This window comes from Moschus berezovskii, chromosome 18, assembly GCF_049115385.1.
Source record: "Moschus berezovskii isolate FMDL1 chromosome 18, NW_MosBer_1.0, whole genome shotgun sequence".
Taxonomy (NCBI): Eukaryota; Metazoa; Chordata; class Mammalia; order Artiodactyla; family Moschidae; genus Moschus; species Moschus berezovskii.
Genome location: NC_142477.1, coordinates 73,838,661 through 73,858,114, shown reverse-complemented (window position 1 = coordinate 73,858,114; position 19,454 = coordinate 73,838,661). Strand labels below are relative to the sequence as shown.

The 19,454-nt window shown below is 48.8% G+C and overlaps 1 protein-coding gene across 2 annotated transcripts in view; it reads right to left on the bottom strand.

Moving 5' to 3' along the window:
- Positions 1–19,454, bottom strand: part of SH3PXD2B (SH3 and PX domains 2B) — a 120,886-nt gene that overhangs the window by 28,849 nt on the left and 72,583 nt on the right. For both annotated transcript variants that reach the window (XM_088827767.1, XM_055421828.2), the window contains exons 6-8: positions 16,032–16,057; positions 6,723–6,857; positions 428–532 (exon numbers count right to left, since the gene is read on the bottom strand). In XM_088827767.1, the coding sequence (XP_088683893.1) occupies positions 428–532; positions 6,723–6,857; positions 16,032–16,057 (266 nt within the window). The remainder of the gene's footprint in view (positions 1–427; positions 533–6,722; positions 6,858–16,031; positions 16,058–19,454) is intronic.

The following is a 19,454-nucleotide window of genomic DNA, read 5'->3' as shown; positions in this document are numbered from 1 at the left end:
GTGAGTGGAGAGGGTCATTTCTGATCCTGACACCCAGGCAGGGCCGTTAAGCCAACACAGAAAGCAGACAAAGCAGAGATCTTTACAGATGGCTTCAGACGTTTTGTAAATGAGCCAGAAGCAGCGCCAACACCTTGGCCATCAGAATAATTCAAAGGAGGATGAGTGGGGTGTGGACAGCAATCTAGCCGGGCCCTCTGAGGCCCCACGGAGGCATCAGGGCCCCAGCTCTGGCCAGGCTCACCTGGGCTGGCTCCCAAAGGCTCCCAAGAGTGGGCGGACTTGTCCTGTCCCAGCCCCAGGGCCTGGCTTCCCATCCACAGGCTACAGACCCTAAGCCAGGGAGCTGCTGAGACAGCACTGGGTGAGGAGGCCCCGTGGGTGACGGCCGGCGGCACAGCAGGCCCAGGGACCTGGCCCCTCCTACCTTCTTCAGGCTGCAGGGAGAACTCATCTTGCACGCCGTCCTGCCCTTCCAGGCAGGTTGCAGGGACCCAGCCTTGCTCTTCAGCAGTGCTGACGAACCACCAACCTGGGAAAGTGAGAGTGCAGACTGAAAGTAGCCAGGTCAAGTATGAGGCCTGTGCGTCAGCCATGAGAGGAGTCAACGCTCAGGGTAAGGCTCAAAAGTCACCACTTTATTAGAGAACACAAATACCCATGCAGGGCTTCCCAGTGCTAGTGGTAAAGAACCTGCCTAACAATTCAGGAGACATAGAGATGTGGGTTTGATCCCTGGCTTGGGAAGATTTTCTGGGGGTGGGCATGGCAACCCACTCCAGTATTCTTGCCTGGAGAATCCTATGGACAGTTGAGCCTGGTGGGCCACAGTCCGTAGGGTCGTAAAGAGGCGGACACAACTGAAGCGCCTAAGCACACCTGTGTTTACCGACTGTTAACCGCTACAGACATGCTAACAGGAAACCTGCTCTCGAGCCTGGGATGGGGCTGGGGACGGGAGTCAGGGGTGGAGATGTGGAGAAAGGTTGTTCTAAAGGACGAGAGTGAAGAAAGTAGCTACCTTCACTAAGGTGAGCAAAGCACTTACCATTTTACTTGTATTACATTATCCCAACTGCACAGACGAAATGGAGGCTACAAGAGGCAAGTCTTGTCCAAGTTCACAGAGCTTATGGCTGGGCTGCGACTTGTACCAGGGCTCTCTGACACTGAAACCACTGCCCTAGTAACTCAACTGAGACACTGATTTTGCCTCTATTTGTGTCAAGGTAAATAAGGAAAGTTATGACCAACCTAGATAGCATATTAAAAAGCAGAGACATTACTTTGCCAACAAAGGTCCGTCTAGTCAAGGCTATGGTTTTTCCTGTGGTCATGTACGGATGTGAGAGTTGGACTGTGAAGAAAGCTGATCGCCAAAGAATTGATGCTTTTGAACTGTGGTGCTAGAGAAGACTCTTGAGAGTCCCTTGGACTGCAAGGAGATCCAACCAGTCCATTCTAAAGGAGATCAATCCTGAGTGTTCATTGGAAGGATTGATGCTAAAGCTGAAACTCGAATACTCTGGCCACCTCATGCGACGAGTTGACTCACTGGAAAAGACTCTGATGCTGGGACGGATTGTGGGCAGGAGGAGAAGGGGATGACAGAGAATGAGATGGCTGGATGCATCACCGACTCAATGGACATGAGTTTGAGTGAACTCCGGGAGTTGGTGATGGACAGGGAGGCCTGGCATGCTGTGATTCATGGGGTCGCAAAGAGTCGGACATGACTGAGCGACTGAACTGAACTGAACTGAAATCTGGCTGCAGATGTAACAGTTTGAGAGGCTGTTCACTCAGACTCAGGCCCTCCCTCTTTAGAGAAGGGCTCTCACGGGGCCTGCAGTAGGCAGAGTAATGACTCAGGTGGCAAACAGTTACAATTAAGGTTGCTAATCCGCTGAACTCAAATAGGAAGTTATCTTGGCTTATCTGGATGCTGCTGCTGCTGCTGCTAAGTCGCTTCAGTTGTGTCCATTTCTGTGCGACCCCATAGACGGCAGCCCACCAGGCTCTGCCGTCCCTGGGATTCTCCAGGCAAGAACACTGGAGTGGGTTGCCATTTCTTTCTCCAATGCACGGAAGTGAAAAGTGAAAGTGAAGTCGCTCAGTCGTGTCCGACTCTTAGTGACCCCATGGACTGCAGCCCACCAGGCTCCTCTGTCCATGGGATTTTCCAGGCAAAAGAGTACTGGAGTGGGTTGCCATTGCCTTCTCCTTATCTGGATGGGCCCAATGTAATCTCAAGTGAGGCAGAACAGTTGGGGGGAGATGTGGGTAAGGAAGAAAGGCATGGAAGGGGGCAACTGCTAGACCTAAGATGGAGGAAAGGACCACAAGCCAAGGGATGTGGGTGGTCTCTAGAAAATGGAAAAGGCAAAGAAGCAGATCTTATCCAGAACCTGCAGAAGGGAACATAGCCCCGACAGTGCCTTTTCGTCCAGTGGGACTCATTCTGGACTTGTAACCCCTCAAACCATATGATGATAAATCTGTGTTAAGTCTGTGAGTTTGTGGTGATTCATTACAACAGTCACAGGGCATCAATCCAGGGCCCAACCGGCTCAGACACAGCATAAATGAGAAAAACAGGATCTGCTCTGCAAGATCACAGACCTCCAGGCCCTGGAGACCCCAAAACAGAAGAGAAAGAAGGGGCAGACTCTGAACTAGCTTCCTGGTCTTACAGGGAGGCCTTGGATTTCAAGTTCCTTAAAGGAGAAGCCACCTTTGGTTTTGCTTGATTGGGTACACCTCTTAATGGATGTTTTGGTGGCTGAGCAGTGTGGGTGTGTATACAAATGAATGGGGTTGATAAACCTGCAGAAAATCAGGAAATATGCCATATAGGCCTCCCCAAGGACTCATCTTTGTAGGTGTCTATGTGGCAGATAAAGAAACTGTCACAACAGCAATGACAGCAACGACGCCCAGACCATCTATTGCAGTGCTTCCTATCTACCACTGACCCGCTAGGTCCTCATGGAAGCCTGAGCTGTGTTCTGTTATGACCCCATTTTACAGACGGGGAAGCAGAGTTCAGAGAGGGGCAATGACTTGACCAACGTCACAAAGAAAGTGGTAAGAGCTGATATTCACACCCAGGCTGTCTGGCTTCGAAGCCTCAGCTCTTAACTCTTGGCACTAATGCCTCATACATTGCTGGAGGGAGAGTAAATGGGTTTGACCACAGTTTGGAAGCAGGTTATTTGGCTGTGTCTTAAGATTTAAAATGTGCCTATCTTACGGTCCTGCAGTGTTCTGGGTACATGCGTGCTAAGTCATTTCAGTCATGTCCAATTCTTTGAGACCTCCTGGACCATAGCTTATCAGACTCTTCTGTACATGGGATTCTCCAGGTAAAAATACTGGAGTATATTGCCATTTCCGCCTCCAGGGGATCTTCCTGACCCAGCGATCGAACCCATATTTCTATGTCTCCTGCACTGGCAGGCAGGCTTTTTACTAGCACCACCTGGGAAGCCCACTGCCATGCCAGTCTTCTGGGAATTGAACTTAAAGAAACACTCACAGTGTGAGTACACATAGACACACCGCTCACACTAGAGACTTCTCAGTGCGCCATCTCCCCAGACAGGGCGCAGGTGTTACGGGGATAAGAGCTAAGAGCTGACTTAAGAAAAAGCACGTTGGGACTTCCCTGGCGGTGCAGTAGTTAAGAGGGCTTCACTCGTAGCTCAGTCGGTAAAGAATCTGCCTGCAGTGCAGGAGACCCACGTTCAATTCCTGGGTCGGGAAGATCCCCTGGAGAAGGAAATGGCAACCCACTCCAGTATTCTTGCCTGGAGGATCCCATGGACGGAGGAGCCTGGCAGGCTACAGTCTATGGGGTTGCAAGAGTCGGACATGACTGAGTGACTAAGCACATACCAATAGTTAAGACTCTGTGCTTTACAGGGAGTGCGAGCTCGATCCTTGGTTGGGGAACTCGGCATCACCAAAAATAAAACAAATTTAACAACAACAGCAAAAAATGAAAAGCAAACTGCAGGTCAAAATGTATAGAATGATACACCACTGGGGTTAAGAAACCTGTAAAATCTGCATGAAACATGACCTGCATGTATGTGTGTACACAGTTATACATGCACATATGCACATGCAGATATGTATGCATACACATGTACAAATGCATACACTGTGCGTATACCTATGTGTACACACATGCACAGACACATAGACACACACTTATATACACCTGTGTATAGAAGTACCAAGAAGCATTCACCCCAAACTGACAGAAGAGCAACCTATGTCTGGAAAGGGGACCAGGCAAGAAGTTGGTGGAAAAAATTACATTTTAACTTTATCACTAATGTTTCAAGAAGAACATATCCATATATCGCTTAGGTAAGTAAAACATAATTAAAAATGAACGTTGACTCTGTGGGCCACTTGAAGATTTGAGCATCTGCCCTCTTTCTCCTGCTGCCCTCTGGACATACCAGGCTCGTTTTCTACCCCATCCCTGCTCCTCCTCTCCTCCCAGCAACATGTTCTTCCTAACATCACTCAAGAGGCCAGAGCAAATGGGGGGAAAGGGGGGTGGGCACTCCCTTCTTCAGTCTCCATGGAGCATCCCAGTCACACCCACGAGCTGACTATACTCATTTCCAGGAATTAGAACGTCACATGGCTTTGGGGCCAGCTGGAACTGCTTAGGAGTTCCAGCTCGGCAACCTGTCACGAGATTCTGGGTGAGTGACCGAGTCACTTGGAGTCTTAGTGTCTTCAGCTGTGAAGCAGGAATAACAACTGCTGTATTGAGTAACCAAGGAGTTTTGGTTGGCTAAATGCTCATCTCCTGACTAAAGGGAACACACTCCAGAGACTGCTGGAAATGGTTTTCCCTCTATTTGTTGGACCTTAGCTAGTCACTGGGATATTACAGAGACTGGCCCGCTAATACAGCTAGCCAACGTCACATTTTAGCCACAACAAAGTCAGTGGGTTTATGTCCCTTTTTCCTGGAGAGGGTCCACTTATGCCCTGCTCCTTGATCTCTGTCTTCAACAGTGCCAATGCCCTATTCAGGCTAAAGGGAAGGAAATTCACATTTTTGAGCACTTGCTGTGTGCCAAACACAGGCTTGGGCCCTCTCTATGTATTGCCTCATTTAATCTTTGAAGCGCCCTTTTTGATGAAGTGACCTGCATGGCTGTGAAATGCGGAGTTCAGGTCGAAACCCAGGCTAAGAGCCTCAGCATCTCATCACTCTGTCCCGGCCAGTATCCAGACAAATGTTTTATGGTGCTTCTCCTCATTGCAGATGCTCAAATCTTCAAGTGGTCCACAAAGCCAACATGTATTTTTAATTATGTTTTACTTACCTAAGTAACATACGGTAATGTGTTTCATTTTTATTTTTAATTGGAGGTGTGTGGCAGCCCTGCGTCAAGCAAGTCCATCAGTGTCACTGTTCTTACAGCATCTGCTCCGTCTCTGTGTCACATTTTGGTAATTCTCCCAATAGTTCAAACTTTTAAATTCTTATTATATTCGTTACAGTGATCTGTGATCTTTTTTAAAAAAATTATTTACTTATTTGACTGCACCAGGCCTTAGTTGTAGCATATCGGATCTTTTTAAACTGTGGCATGTGCCATCTAGTTCCCTGATCAGGGACTGAAGCCAGGCCAGCTGCACTGGAGCACAGAATCTTAGACACTGGACCACCCTGTGATTGGTGATCTTTGATGTTAGTACTGCAAAAAGATTGTGACTCACTGGAGGCTCAGATGATGGTCAGCATTTTTTAGCAAGAGAGTGTTTTTTAAATTAAGGTATGTATGTTGTTTTCTTGACACAACGTTATTGCACACTTCACAGATTACAGTATTATATACTGTGCTGCTGCACTGAGTTGCTCAGTCATGTTCAACTCTTTGCGACCTCATGGACTGTCGCCCACTAGGCTCCTCTGTCCATGGGGATTCTCTAGGCAAGAATAATGGAGTGGGTTGCCATGCCCTCCTCCAGGGGATCTTCCCAACCTAGGGATCGAACCCAGGTCTCCCGCATTGCAGGTGGATTCTTTAGCCACCAGGGAAGCCCAAGAATACTGGAGAGGGTAGCCTTTCCCGTCTCCAGGGGAACTTCCGAACCCAGAAATTCAACCAGGGTCTCCTGAATTGCAGGTGGATTCATTACCAGTTGAGCTACCAGGGAAGGCCATGGTACTGTGGGCTTTTATTTGCACTGAGAAACCAAAATAATTCACGTGATTTGCTTTATGGCAGTGGTCTGTAACTGAATCTGCAACATCTCTGAAGTCTGATGGTATGTCAATAGGGGTTCCTGTGACAGCAAGAGAGCTGAGGCAGGGTGTCCATCCCACCAGAGTCCACAGCTGACAGAACCTTCATGAGGACTCCCATGGTAGCCAAAGGCAAATCAACAGAGCAAATTTCCATTGCTCTGTCTCCAGGTGCTTTGAAACCAGAAGGAATGTTCATCAAATGTGAACTTCAAGACAAGTCGATAACATGGGACCCAAAAGGATGCTGGTGAGCTGTGACCAAGTGGGGTACTCAAGCATTGTGATCAATGGTCAGATTTCTAGAGAGTCATCAACTGGATCTGTGGAAACTGACCAGCCTGGATTGGCTATTGCCACTTCTTCACTCCCCAGTGTTCCCTGTCCCGGGGGCCTGCTGACAGTGGAGGGCAGAACGGAGGGCATCCAGGACCCCTACCTGATTCGTTCTTCTCGATGATGTCCACCACTTGCCCCACACTGAGGCTGATCTCCGAGCTCTCCTGCTTCTGGTAGTCTGCCACCACCACATACTGCTCCAAGACCATGGGGTCCACCGAGGTCAGGTCACCCCCTGGGGGTACAAATTGTCATCATACAATCCGTGTGTGAAGGGACAGGAGCCGCGGGGAGCGGGTAGGTGGGTCATGAGGATATTCCAACTAGAGAAAGAAGCTGTGGCAGGACTGGTCTCAACGGCCACCTCATCCATTATTCTTTCATTCATTGCTCACTCAGCCACTGCGATTTACCAAGCATCTGTCCACGTGCAGGCACTGAGGGTTCAGAGGTGATTAAGATACGGTACTTGCCCCAGAGAGGAGGACAGCCTAGTGGGACAGTTCATTCATTCTTATCAATTTATCTATCCATCGATCTGCCATTATTCATGCATCAGCATCCACTCATCATCCCTCCAACCAAACATTCATCTGTTGCCATCTATCCGTCCAAAAGGAAATCGACCCTGAATATGCATTGAAAGGGCTGACACTGAAGCTGATACTTGTCTACTTGATGTGAAGAGCCGACTCATTGGAAAAGACTCTGATGCTAGGAAAGATTGAAGGCAAAAGTAGAAGGAGGTAGCAGAGGATGAGACGGTTACACAGCATCACCAACTCAATGGACATGAATTTGAGCAAACTCCAGGAGATAGCAAAGGACAGGGAAGCCTGGCGTGCTGCAGTTCATGGGGTGACAAAGAGTTGGACACGACTTAGCGACTGAACAACAAGTTTTTGATTGATGCATTGCTGGAAACAACCAAGATGGCAGACAAAGAATGAGTGGGAACAGGAGGCTACATTAAATGGAGCAGTCAGCAGACCCCTCGAGGCAGGCGACATAAAGCAAAGACCTCCAAGACAAAGAGGCATAAAGAAACGGGGACAGGGCAATGCAGGCGCAGTGTCGGACAGGACAGGCTGGGAGCCTTCTAGGAACTGGAATGGGGGTGGCTAGCGTCCAGGAGTGAGGAGAGGGCAGTCCTGTCTGAGATCACCTTGGCAGGCATGGGCCAGAGCAGGGAGGGCCTGCTGGACCAAGGCAAGGAGTCTGGATTTTTTTAAACCCTAAAGGAGAAAGCCACTGAAGGGCTTAAAGAAGGGAATGACAAGATTTACATCTTTCCAAAGACAGTTCTGGCTGCCACATGGAGACTGGATTAGAGCCTAGCAAGAAAAAAAGCAGCAGACCAGATGGAGGTTGTAGATTTGCCGACAAGACAGGATGGTGGCTTTGAACGAGGGCAGAGGCAGTGGGGGAGAGGCGACCCAGAGGAGGCTGTTTCCACAGGATGCAGTGCTGTGCAGCTCTGGTTAAGTACTAAGACATATCCGATAAGTCAATGAAAAGCTAACACAGGATATAGGTAATGTAAAGGGACATCAGACACTCCAAACAGAAGGGGCAGCACTTTCAGAGCAGCAAGCTGAATGTGGTAGGAGGGCAGTCTGGCTCTTGTTGCCACCAGGCCTGGTTTTCTGAAAGTCCCGATTCGAAGTATTTTCCCTTATATTGTTTCCATAAACCACTAAAATAGCCGTTTATATTCCGTGTCCAAACACACCCATACGGAGCTGAGTTTGTGCATCTCTTCCCAACTCTGCTGGGTGGTGCCTCACTGAAACTGGCCATAGTGGGAGTATTTACACCATGGAAATTGGAATATGCTACAAAGTGGGGCTTTCCATCAGAGGGCTGGTTGTGAAGTATTTACCAGCAGGACACTGCACCCAAGCCTCTGGCATCCAGAAGCAACACAAGAGCCCTTTGTTAGAACCATGCTTTCTGCGTTTCTGAGGTGGAAAATCAGAGCGGGGAATGGTAGCCGGTGAAGGGTCACTGCATTTTGGCTCTGTGACCACGCTCTGGTCATTCACTGTCCCAGGCCAAGGGTAACAAAGCAAAACGGCAGGGCCCCAGGGTAACCTTGCGACACGTACCCTGGGTGGAGAAAGCGTGAGAACAGAGAAAGAGGGGGAAGAAAAGAGATGGACGATGTGGAATGAAGGCTCAGAAGACTGGGAGGGAAGGGGCCCCATGTGAATGCCTGCCACAGGCTTCACTGTTCATAAACCACCTTGACACAGCCGCCCTGGAAGGTGGGTATTACCACTCTCCTTTTATGGACAAGACGACAGAGGCTCAGATATTAGGTGACTTGCCTCAGATCCCACAGCTAGCTGGTGACAGGCCAGATCTGAACTAGGTCCGTGCGGCGGCAGCAGGTGAGGACAGAAAAGATGGTAGGAAGGAAGGGTGTGTGAGGTCTTGCTCTCCTCCCCTGTGGGTACCCCCCGACCGCCCCCAAGTCTTCTTTCTTTGCAGCGTCAGCGTGGTCTTCATTACTGCCAGCCCTCTCCTCCTCCGTTACCTCTCACCTAGGTCAGTCTGCAGGGCTGACTTCCTCCCAGCCTCAAGCAAGACAGACGGCCCAAACCAACCCGGCCACTTGAGTGGTAACACCTTTCAGTGGCCCCAGAGCATTCTGGTGCCTGCACCCTCCCTGCTGCCCTTCTGGACAGTGGCCTCTTGACCGTGTCCTTAACCCCCAGGCACTGTGCTCCCAGGAGGTACTCTCCTGTGAATGAGTAAAGCAGGCGCTGGCTTGCTGGAGGCTCTTGGCTCAGGTCATCGTGAGCAGGAGGCACATTCCCTAGTGAAGGCAACAGGTAGAAACTATGGGTCTTCAGCTTTTACCCCAAAATACAGCCTGCCCTAGGGTTTGTAGCCCCAGGAATGCAGCTACTCTTCTGTTTTAACCCCTTTGGGGCTGGGTTCAAGTAACTACGCTTCCCTGGGTCTCAACTGGAGACAAAGAACAAGAGAGACGGAAGAGAAGCGCCCATGTCAGTGAGGCTGCAAGTGGAGACTGCTGCTCGGGTTAGTGCTCAGAGACAGCCTCGCAGGCTAGAGAGGGCTGGAGGTGTCTGCGCGCGCGTGTGTGGAGAGGGGGCGGCGGGTGTGTGTGCGTGTGCGCATATGTGCGCATGCGTGTGTGCGCGCATGCAGGTGTGTGTGTGTGTGAGCGTATGTGTGTTTGTGTGTGGAAGGGTGTGGTGTGTGTGTGTGCGCACGCGAGTGCGGCCGTGTGTGCGCGCGCGTGTGTCTGTGTTGGGGGCGGTTCTCTGCTGCCCCTAGAGGTGGCCGTCGGGACTCACCCTCCCAGAGACACAGGCCTGACGTGGGAGGACCTTCTTGCTAGCACTCTATCACCTGGCTTCACCGACATCCTCGTGAAGCCACATCCTCTGCACCAGTGTCTGAGAAAGGCTTCTTGGGGCCAGGGGTGCAGAGGCGGGGCACCCTGTGGTTGCTCTCCATCGCGCCCCTCCAGTGTGTCCTCCACACTCAGCCAGAGTGCTCACTCAGAACTTCTACTCTCATCACGCCACCCTCTGCTCAGCACCTGCTGTGGCTCCCTTGCGCCCTCTGGTTCTCCATGACCCACACTGTTCTCTTCTCTCTGCTTACACCTTTTGGCCACCTCATTCCTGGCTCACCTGTAAAACTGGAAGGCATGCAGGCGCCTTTGCACAGCTGTTTTCTCTGCCTGGGATGTCTCCTCTTCTCCTCTGCATTCAAATAGGAACCATCTATTTTCAGCCTGCCTCCTATCTGGCCTCCTGCTGCCAGCCTTGACCCCTACAATCTCTTCTGGACACAGCAGCTAAAAGAATCACACTTAAAAAAAAGTGGATCACAGTTGGAAACTCAAGGCCCGGCAATGGGCTTCACTTCACTCAGGAAAAGTCCCACTGGCCTACAAGCCCTCCCTGGTCTGTGCTGACTTTTCCACTCTCTCCAAGGTGGCACTGATGGCTACTTCTCCCCCATTCTTTCTTCTGCAGTAAATACGACTTGCCTGAGTTTTAGCTTGGCACAGGGCTACTTGGAATGAGATTTCTTCACACTGGGAGTGGTCACGTGACTAACTGTTAGCCAGCAGGATATAAGTAGAAGTGTTCTATGTAACTGCTTGGTAAGGATCACTACAGGAGGGGCTTACTCTATTTCACCCTTTACTGGTTACTGCTGACTGAAGTGTGCAAATGATGGCTAGTGCTGCAGCCACCTTGGGCTGTGAGAGGACCTCAGAAAATGCTGGCCCCGTGTGGCAGAGCAGCAAGACAGAGTCTGGGTCACTCCTACCGTCAAGCACAATGTTACTTCTGGACTATCTATGGAATGTGAACCAAGAAACAAAATTAAAAATGTAAAGGCACAATTATTTTTAGTTACTGTGCTCAGGCCTCCTTGCTACTGTTTGATAACACAAAGCAATGTCTACCTCAGGGCACTGTGCATTTGCTGTTCCGTTGCCAGGGACAAGTTTCCTCTAGATATCTGCAGGGCTTCCTCCCTTCAGGCTCCTGCTCAAATGGCGTCTTATCAGAGATGTCCCCTGACCACCCTGCACTACTTCACTCCCTTTTTTTCTGTGCCATCATGCTTTAAACCATCAAGGATTCTATATATTTCCTTGTCTCCTTGTCTGTTATTCTATTCTAGAACATAAGCTCCCATTAGGGCGGGGACTCAGGTTCTCGTTTACTGCTGTACCCACACGCCCTAAAGGCTCACAGGCCCATGGGGTTGTACAAGGGGAGCAAAGAATGTACTTTTATGATTTTAAAACCTTGTAAAGAACAAGAGGGAGAAGAAGAAGAGGAAACGAAAAAATTACTGTTAGTGACAGAGTCTGTATGCAGCTTACAAAGCCTGAAATATTTACTATCTGGCCATTTAGAGAAAAAACGTTTGCCAACCCTTGACCCCAGAACATGAATGGCATCCGCAAAGGGTTAATAAATATTTGAACAAAAGAATGAATATTTTAAAACAGCTTTAAATGACTTCTGACCTCAGGGAGACACTGAAATGCCTCCTCACACAGCATTTACACTGTTGTATTTTGTTTACACATCTGTCTTTTCTACCAAATTGTGAGGTTATTGCCCACATGATGCTGGCCTTTGCATTCCCTGGGGACCTAGAACACTGTCAGGCACACAGTAGGTGCTTAATGGACAGTGAACAAATAACCATGTTGGTCTTATTCATCCAGCACAGAGGCTCAGTGAAGATTTGTGGTGTGGATGAGTGAAGGATGAATGGAGGCATCTAGAAACTCCTCCCGCTCTCACAGCTCGGGCCGCTTCCTGAGAACACACCGAGCTGAGTAATTGGCAGGCCCCATCCACCTCACAAACAACCAAAGACGACTCCTTCTTGTCCATAAGTAGGGACAGAGGCTCTGGTTAAGTCAGGGTCCGGGTAAGTCAGGTTACTCTGTCCAGAATGTTTAGCAGTTGCCACCTGGTTTTAACAACCGATGGTGGTCCAGCTGTACCACATACAATTGTCAGGTCTCTGGTCAACGAACTGATCTACTCATTTCTGCGCTGACCCTCCTCACTAAGCTGCCAACCAATCTAGAATAACCATGAGCAGTGACAGGACCGGGGAGTAACGGGACTCAGTGTGAACACGACATGAAGCCAGGAAATGAGGAGGGCAGGGGCAGGGTGGGGGGCTCGGCGCTGGCCTGAGCAGGCCAGGTGCTGGCTCAGGGTTCAGGGGTGGCACTCCTTCCAAGACCTGCTCAGGGGCCAGGTCTGAGCCTTACTCACATCTCCTTCCTATTCTTCTCTAACAGTAGCTAGTAGTTTCCTGCCACTAAGTGGCTCAGAATTGGAGCTGCTTTTTCAGCATCAGTTCTTCCAGGGCAGGTTACCTTTACTTTACCCAGAGGATGCAACTTATCAAAAATATCATTCGTTTGATCGACAAGGAGTCTCAAACTAGGCCACAGGCCATTTACGTGTCAGGTGGAGACACCTACTAGGGGACTATGATATTGCAACCACAGTACTGAGAAGCTGATGCAGAAAGAACTAAGCTCTAGGAGTTACAAGCGTGAAACCAAAGTATTTCTAGATAAGAAATGTCACTCCTGTGGTCCAGCAGGGAACAAGAGCGAAGGGAAAGGTCAGGAGAAAGGAGGAGCTTTGACAGTGTAAGGGCAATTTTATCATTAAGGAAGTATTATACTACAAAATATTCTCAAAAGGTAAAACCTTTCACCTACCACAAAAGCTTTCTGTTTGGCTTTTTTTTTTTTTAATTCATGATGGTAGCTTTTGAATTTTTTAACTGATGAGTAATGGTGAAGTAGGGCTTTATTTCTAGAAATTCACTATACTGTCTGTCTTGCTGAAAGAGCCCCCAAACAAGAGACTACTTCGATAAGTAAAGGGTAGAAAAATCAGAAAGAGATGGTCCTTAAATAATCACATGCTCTGTTAAATTTTGGTGAGAGGATTTTTTTCCTGCAGGATGAGCAGAATTTGAGACCACATTAGCCCAAGTCTGCAGGAACCAGCTAGCCACAACAGGTATATTCTGGAGAAAGAAGCCTTCTTCAACTCACAATTCTGGCATAGAAACTGCAGGGCTTGGGCTGTCAACATTAAATCCTTTCTGAATTTAATCAGGGAGGCTTGTTCTAATTTAATGGAAGTGTTCAAAGGTCAGATAAAAAAATAAGGCTAATCCCAGCAAGGGTTCTTAGTCTGAATGAAGAAAGATGCTATTTTCCACCCAGTTGAACTATAAATAAATCCGTCCCCCATCACTGCAGGTGAATGAAGTAACAGTGGTCACCACAAATTATAGAGCTCCTTCTTTCTTTTCCAGACCAGTCCCCTCATTAAGCCTGTTCTGACTGACTACCTTTGTTTTCACCAACCAGAGCTGTCTATTTCCTCCCTCCCTCCCACTCGTCCACTCCAAGAAAGTCTCCACACACTCAAAGCCAGAAACTCTATGACCAGCCTAAGATTGTCTGCTTCTCCTCTCCTCTCTGCTCTTTTCTAAGAAACCTATCATTATCCTCAGGGTTCAAGGGCTATTTGTAGCTTTAACAGGATGTCACGGCTCCGGCCAGTACCTATTAAGCTAGAAAGCAAAGCTATAAACAGGCTGACTGGGAAAAGGCTGGAGTTCATGCATGACCCCATACCTTGAGGCAAAGAGATGCAGTTCCTTTCTGCTCTTCCCTGCAAGAATAGCCTTGGGCCCTGTAAAGCTGACCATAGGCCTGGTACCCAGGGGGATGTAAAGGGATAAAAGATGTTGAATTTAGCATTATTACTGATGCTGGATGAGAACACCTTTGTGCTTTGAATGAATAATAGTAGCATAAAAAGAGCACATGTATGCTTAGAGCTTGCCATGCACTGTTCTAAGTGCTTTACATATTATTGCATTAATAAATCCTAGAATAATCCTACAAGGTAGAATACTATCCTAATCCCCATTTTACAGATGAGGAAACTGAGGCCCATGAAAAAGAAGGTATCCTTGTTCACTTCAGGGATCTCTGCTTGGCCTCCTCTTCCCTCTTCCTTATCAACCCCCTCAAACTTCCTGGAGTTCCAGATAAATAATTTAGAACTCTGGGAAGCTCTGAAGGCCATGGCTCCAGATGTGGCATGGGCTTGGGCCTTTGCAGACGTGCAGGAGGACAAAGGTGGGTGATTGTGAATCTAAGCTTATCAACCTCAGGTCTGTGAGAACCCAACCTTTCCTCTGCACGCACTCAAATCTCACCTTCTCTTCTTCCACAGTTGTTCTTGATGAAAGAGTCATGCTGTCTAGGGAATGAAAGTGCATCAGGAAGGCAGAGAACTGACTATATGGAAGTGAGTACAGGAGCTGCCTGCAAGAGCATCATCACTGCCCAGATCAGTGGCTGACAGAAGGAAGCCCAGACAGGCCTGGCATGGAGGCTGTCGAATGGATCAGGCCCAGATCTACTGCACACTCGCCTTTCTGAGCTTGTGCGCTGTCCCCTCAGCCCCAACTGCTCCTCAGCATCCCTCCATCATCCATCTATCCATCCACCCACCCATCCATCCACCCATCCATCATCCATCATCTACCCATCCATCCAGCCACCCATCATCCATCCAGCCACCCATCATCCATCCATCCACCCACCCACCCACCCATCCATCCATCCATCATCCATCCATCCATCCAAACATCCATCATCCATCCATCATCCATCCACCCACCCATCCATCCATCCATCATCCATCCACCCACCCATCCATCATCCATCCATCCACCCATCATCCATCCAGCCACCCACCCATCCATCCATCCATCCATCCAAACATCCATCATCCATCCATCATCCATCCACCCACCCATCCATCATCCATCCAGCCACCCATCATCCATTCAGCCACCCATCATCCATCCAGCCACCCATCATCCATCCATCCACCCACCCATCCATCCATCCATTCATCATCCATCCATCCATCCAAACATCCATCATCCATCCATCCATCCATCATCCATTCACCCACCCACCCATCCATCATCCATCCACCCACCCATCCATCATCCATCCATCCATCATCCATCCATCCATCCACCCACCCATCATCCATCCATCCATCCATTCATCCATCATCCATCCACCCACCCATCCATCCATCCATCCATCATCCATCCAAACATCCATCATCCATCCATCCATCCATCCATTCATCATCCATCCACCCACCCATCCATCCATCCATCCATCATCCATCCATCCATCCAAACATCCATTATCCATCCATCCATCCATTCATCCATCATCCATCCACCCACCCATCCATCATCCATCCATCCACCCATCCATCATCCATCCATCCACCCACCCATCCATCCATCCATCCATCATCCATCCATCCATCCATTCATCCATCATCCATCCACCCACCCATCCATCATCCATCCATCCATCCACCCACCCATCATTCATCCACCCATCCATCATCCACCCATCATCCATCCATCCATCACCCACCCATCCATCCATTCATCCATCATCCATCCACCCACCCATCATTCATCCATCCACCCATCATCCATCCAGCCACCCATCCATCCATCCACGCACCCATCATTCATCCATCCATCCATCATCCATCCATCCATCATCCACCCATCATCCATCATCCACCCCTCCATCCATTCATCCATCCATCCACCCATCATCCATCCAGCTACCCATCATCCGCCCATCATCCATCTATCCACCCATCATCCACCCATCCATCATCCACCCATCATCCATCCATCCCATTGCTGTATCCCCGATGTAGTGCCCAGGGCCTGGGACATCGCTCAGTAGGGGTATACTAAACATCGAATTAATAGGAGAAATGGAAAATATTCTTACCAGATTTCTTTTTCCCAACATGTTCCCTGTATAGGAAAGAATGGGGGTGGGGAAGAGTAATGAGTCAGTATCTCTTGTGTATTGCTACGAGTTATTCCATTAGGAAAAGGAGATTTTCCCTCCCACAACATCTCCAGTGAATGAATGTAAGATCCCAGTCAGCCCCAGGGACCCAGACCTCCTTAAAAGAAGGAATTCCTTCTCATTTTCTCTCTTCGCTCTGGTGCCCTGGGGACAGCATCTCCACTCTGTTTGTAGAGGAGGGGGCTCCAGGGAGTTGATGGCCAGGGGTGGGTATGCAATCTGAAAGCAGGAGTTAGGCCTCTACACTGCACGGGGCCTGAGGCCACCTCATCAGGCACGGGGGAGGCCTTGTCTATGCTGAGCAGGGCCCTGAGCTGAGCAACTAGAGCAGGAAACTCTTGGAATACATTGCACGTCTCCCTCATGGTGACACTCAGGACAACTGCGGGCTGGAATCCATACAGAATGAGTAACCACTTCTTACACTTGTTAACCACATCAGAGTTTACGCACACAACTGCATTACGAACAGAATGTTACAAATGAGGGTTTACAACATACTTTTAAGTAAATTATCCCATTAGTAAAGAGCTGTCCAGTGTCACAGAAAGTAAGATGAGATGGTTGGGTTGAGACAGATATTGTGGCAACAGCAATATTAGCTGATACTTACTGTTAAATTCCTGATAAATGCTGTTACCTTGCTCCAGGATCCTGCTAGGTATTTTGAGTTCACTCACTTAATACTCATAATAACCCTCAAAACTAAGTACTCTAAACGCCAATGAGACACAGAGACGCTAAGTAACTTGTACAAGGTCACACAGCTTGCAAGCCGCACAGCCAGGATCTGAATCCAAGTCTATCTAAATTTTTAAGGATTGAGATACAATTCACTTGTCATAAATTTCATTCTTTTAAAGTATAGAATTCACTGCTTTTTTAGGATATTCACAAAGTTGTGCAACCACTTCCACCACCAAATTCCAGGAGATTTTCATCCAAAAAGAAACCCCGTACCCCTTAGCAGCTCATCTCCATTTCCACTCCTTCCAGCCCTTGACAACTATTAACATGCTTGCTGTTTCTAAGGCTTTGTCTAGTCTGGACTTTCACAATGAATGGAATCTTACAATAGGTGGCCTGTGACTGGTTTCTTTCATGTAACATAATGTTTCCAAGAGTCCATCAGGGTTTCATTCCATTTTATGGCTGAATAATATCCCATTGTGTGGATAAATCACACTCTATCTGTTCTGGACATTTGGGTGGTTTCCACTTGTTGGCTATTATGAATAATGCTTTTATGAACTTTGCACACAAATTTTCACATACATATTTTTATTTCTCTTGGTTATATACACAGGGACGGAATCGCTGGTGAAACAGTGACTCTAGGTTTAACTTCTGAGGGATGGTGAGGCACAGCGGCTACACCACTGACATTCTCAGCAGCGACGTAAGGAGCTTTCAGTTCCTCCATGTCCTCAGCGCCGCTCGTTACTGTCTTGTCTGAGTCCAGCCACGCTAGTGGGTATGAAGTGGTATCTCCCTGTGGCCTGGACTTTCATTTTCTGATGGCTAAGGACGCTGAGCATCTTTTCATAGGCTCACTGGCCATTTCTGTATCTTTTCTGAAGAAATGTCTATTCAGTGTCTGATTTTAAAATCTGGGTTTTTAATAATGTTTTAGTGTAATCACAAAAGTTGAGGAGCAGGGAGCTAAGCTCTGGAGCCTGGGGCTGCCCGCCTGTATGTCTGGAAGCAGCAGCAGGGCTGGGCCGGTCAGCAGTGATGGCCTCTGGCCAGGTGTTGTCCAGCCAGGCTGTGTCACACCCTGTGTGAGGGAAGGCGAGGGTGACAGAGGGATCTCCCCGCTCAGTCCCTGCCGTCCGCTGCAGACAGGGTCAGAGCGCTGTCCCTGGACCAACCCCCAGGACCCTCCCATCACTGCACTCCGCAGGTGGAGGCACAGAGGCCCGCAGAGGTGAGGCACTTCTGCCAGGAATGGAACCCGGCAGGCCTGGCTGGAGCTCCTTCTCCGACCAAACCCCGACCGTCCTGTGGGTGGAGCTGTCCTTAAATGGCCGGGTTCAGGACACACCAGCAAAGGCCTCTTAAGTCTGCTTCTAAGCAGAGTGCCCTCTGCCCGCACGGCCCTCCAGGCTGTGACCTGGGCTGTGGTCTGGGACACCTGAAATCCCGGCTCCCGCCCTGACATGTCCCCACCACTACCACTGCACTGGCCCAGCTGGAGAGGGGAGTGAGGGGCGGCAGGGGGCTCTCGGGGTCAAGGAGCAGCTGGTGTGGGCTCAAACAAGTACGCTATTTCCTCTGTGTGACTTGCTTAGGGTGATCCCAAGTTTCCCCAGGTATGGCAGCAAAAAACCTTCCTCTAAAAGCACCATTTGGAACCCATGATGTCTTTCCTAAGAAACTGCTGGACAAATCTCCCAATCTCCACTGCAAGCCCTTACTCAGGGCTGAGCATCAGAGACTTGATCAAGGGACTAACATCACGGAGCGGCTGCCCTTACGATTCATTACTCCCTAAACAACAACAGCCAGGTGACGCTGTCTGCTGTGGCCCCAGAGCCACCCCTTGGGCTCTCAGCAACTAACTTCCTTCCTTCCTTCTTTCCTCCCTTCCTTCCTCTTCAAAGTCTGGCTTAAGGACAGGAAGGCATCACTAGGTAAGTATCTGTCATGTGCCTGAAACCATTATCACCCTTTATGAGCAGGACACTGTTTAACCAAGATGTGAGCAAGGTTAGCTATGCCCACTTTACTAATGAGGAAAGAGAAACGCAGAGAAGTCAAGTCACTTGCCCAAGGTCACACAGCAGGGGGTGGACAGAGATGAAACTTCCCTTTCCTTCCAGGGAACCTCTTGGAATCAGGTAGATACACTCTGCAGGATGCTGGTTAGCTTATCTTAGCTGCTACTTTGTGCTTTTGTGGGGTACAGTCTAGGCTGTGTTTTGTATTTTTAGTGGATGTTCTTATTTGCGTGTGTGTGTGTGTGTACAGGCACGCATGTATTCACATGCTCACACAGCCTTTCCCACCAGTACAGAAATCTCCTGAGGGCAGGTGCTATTTTTCTCTTGTATTATTCCAGAGGGAAGAAAGGGAAATGATCATTAAACACTATAGGTTGTGGTCTTATTTTTTGTTTTTAAATAAATGGAGCAGTAAGATTTCTTCTAGCACTCAAAAGGTTATAACTGTAGAAAAAATCTTTAGATCCTCAGCACATACTGTGTTGAAATGAATTCTAATCGATTTAATGAGTAAATATTAAAAGAAACCCCAAACCATAAATCAACTAGAAAAAAATTAAGGGAACTATCTTGTGTCTGAATGGTAACTGCCCTTCTTAGACTGAAAGCAAGTGAA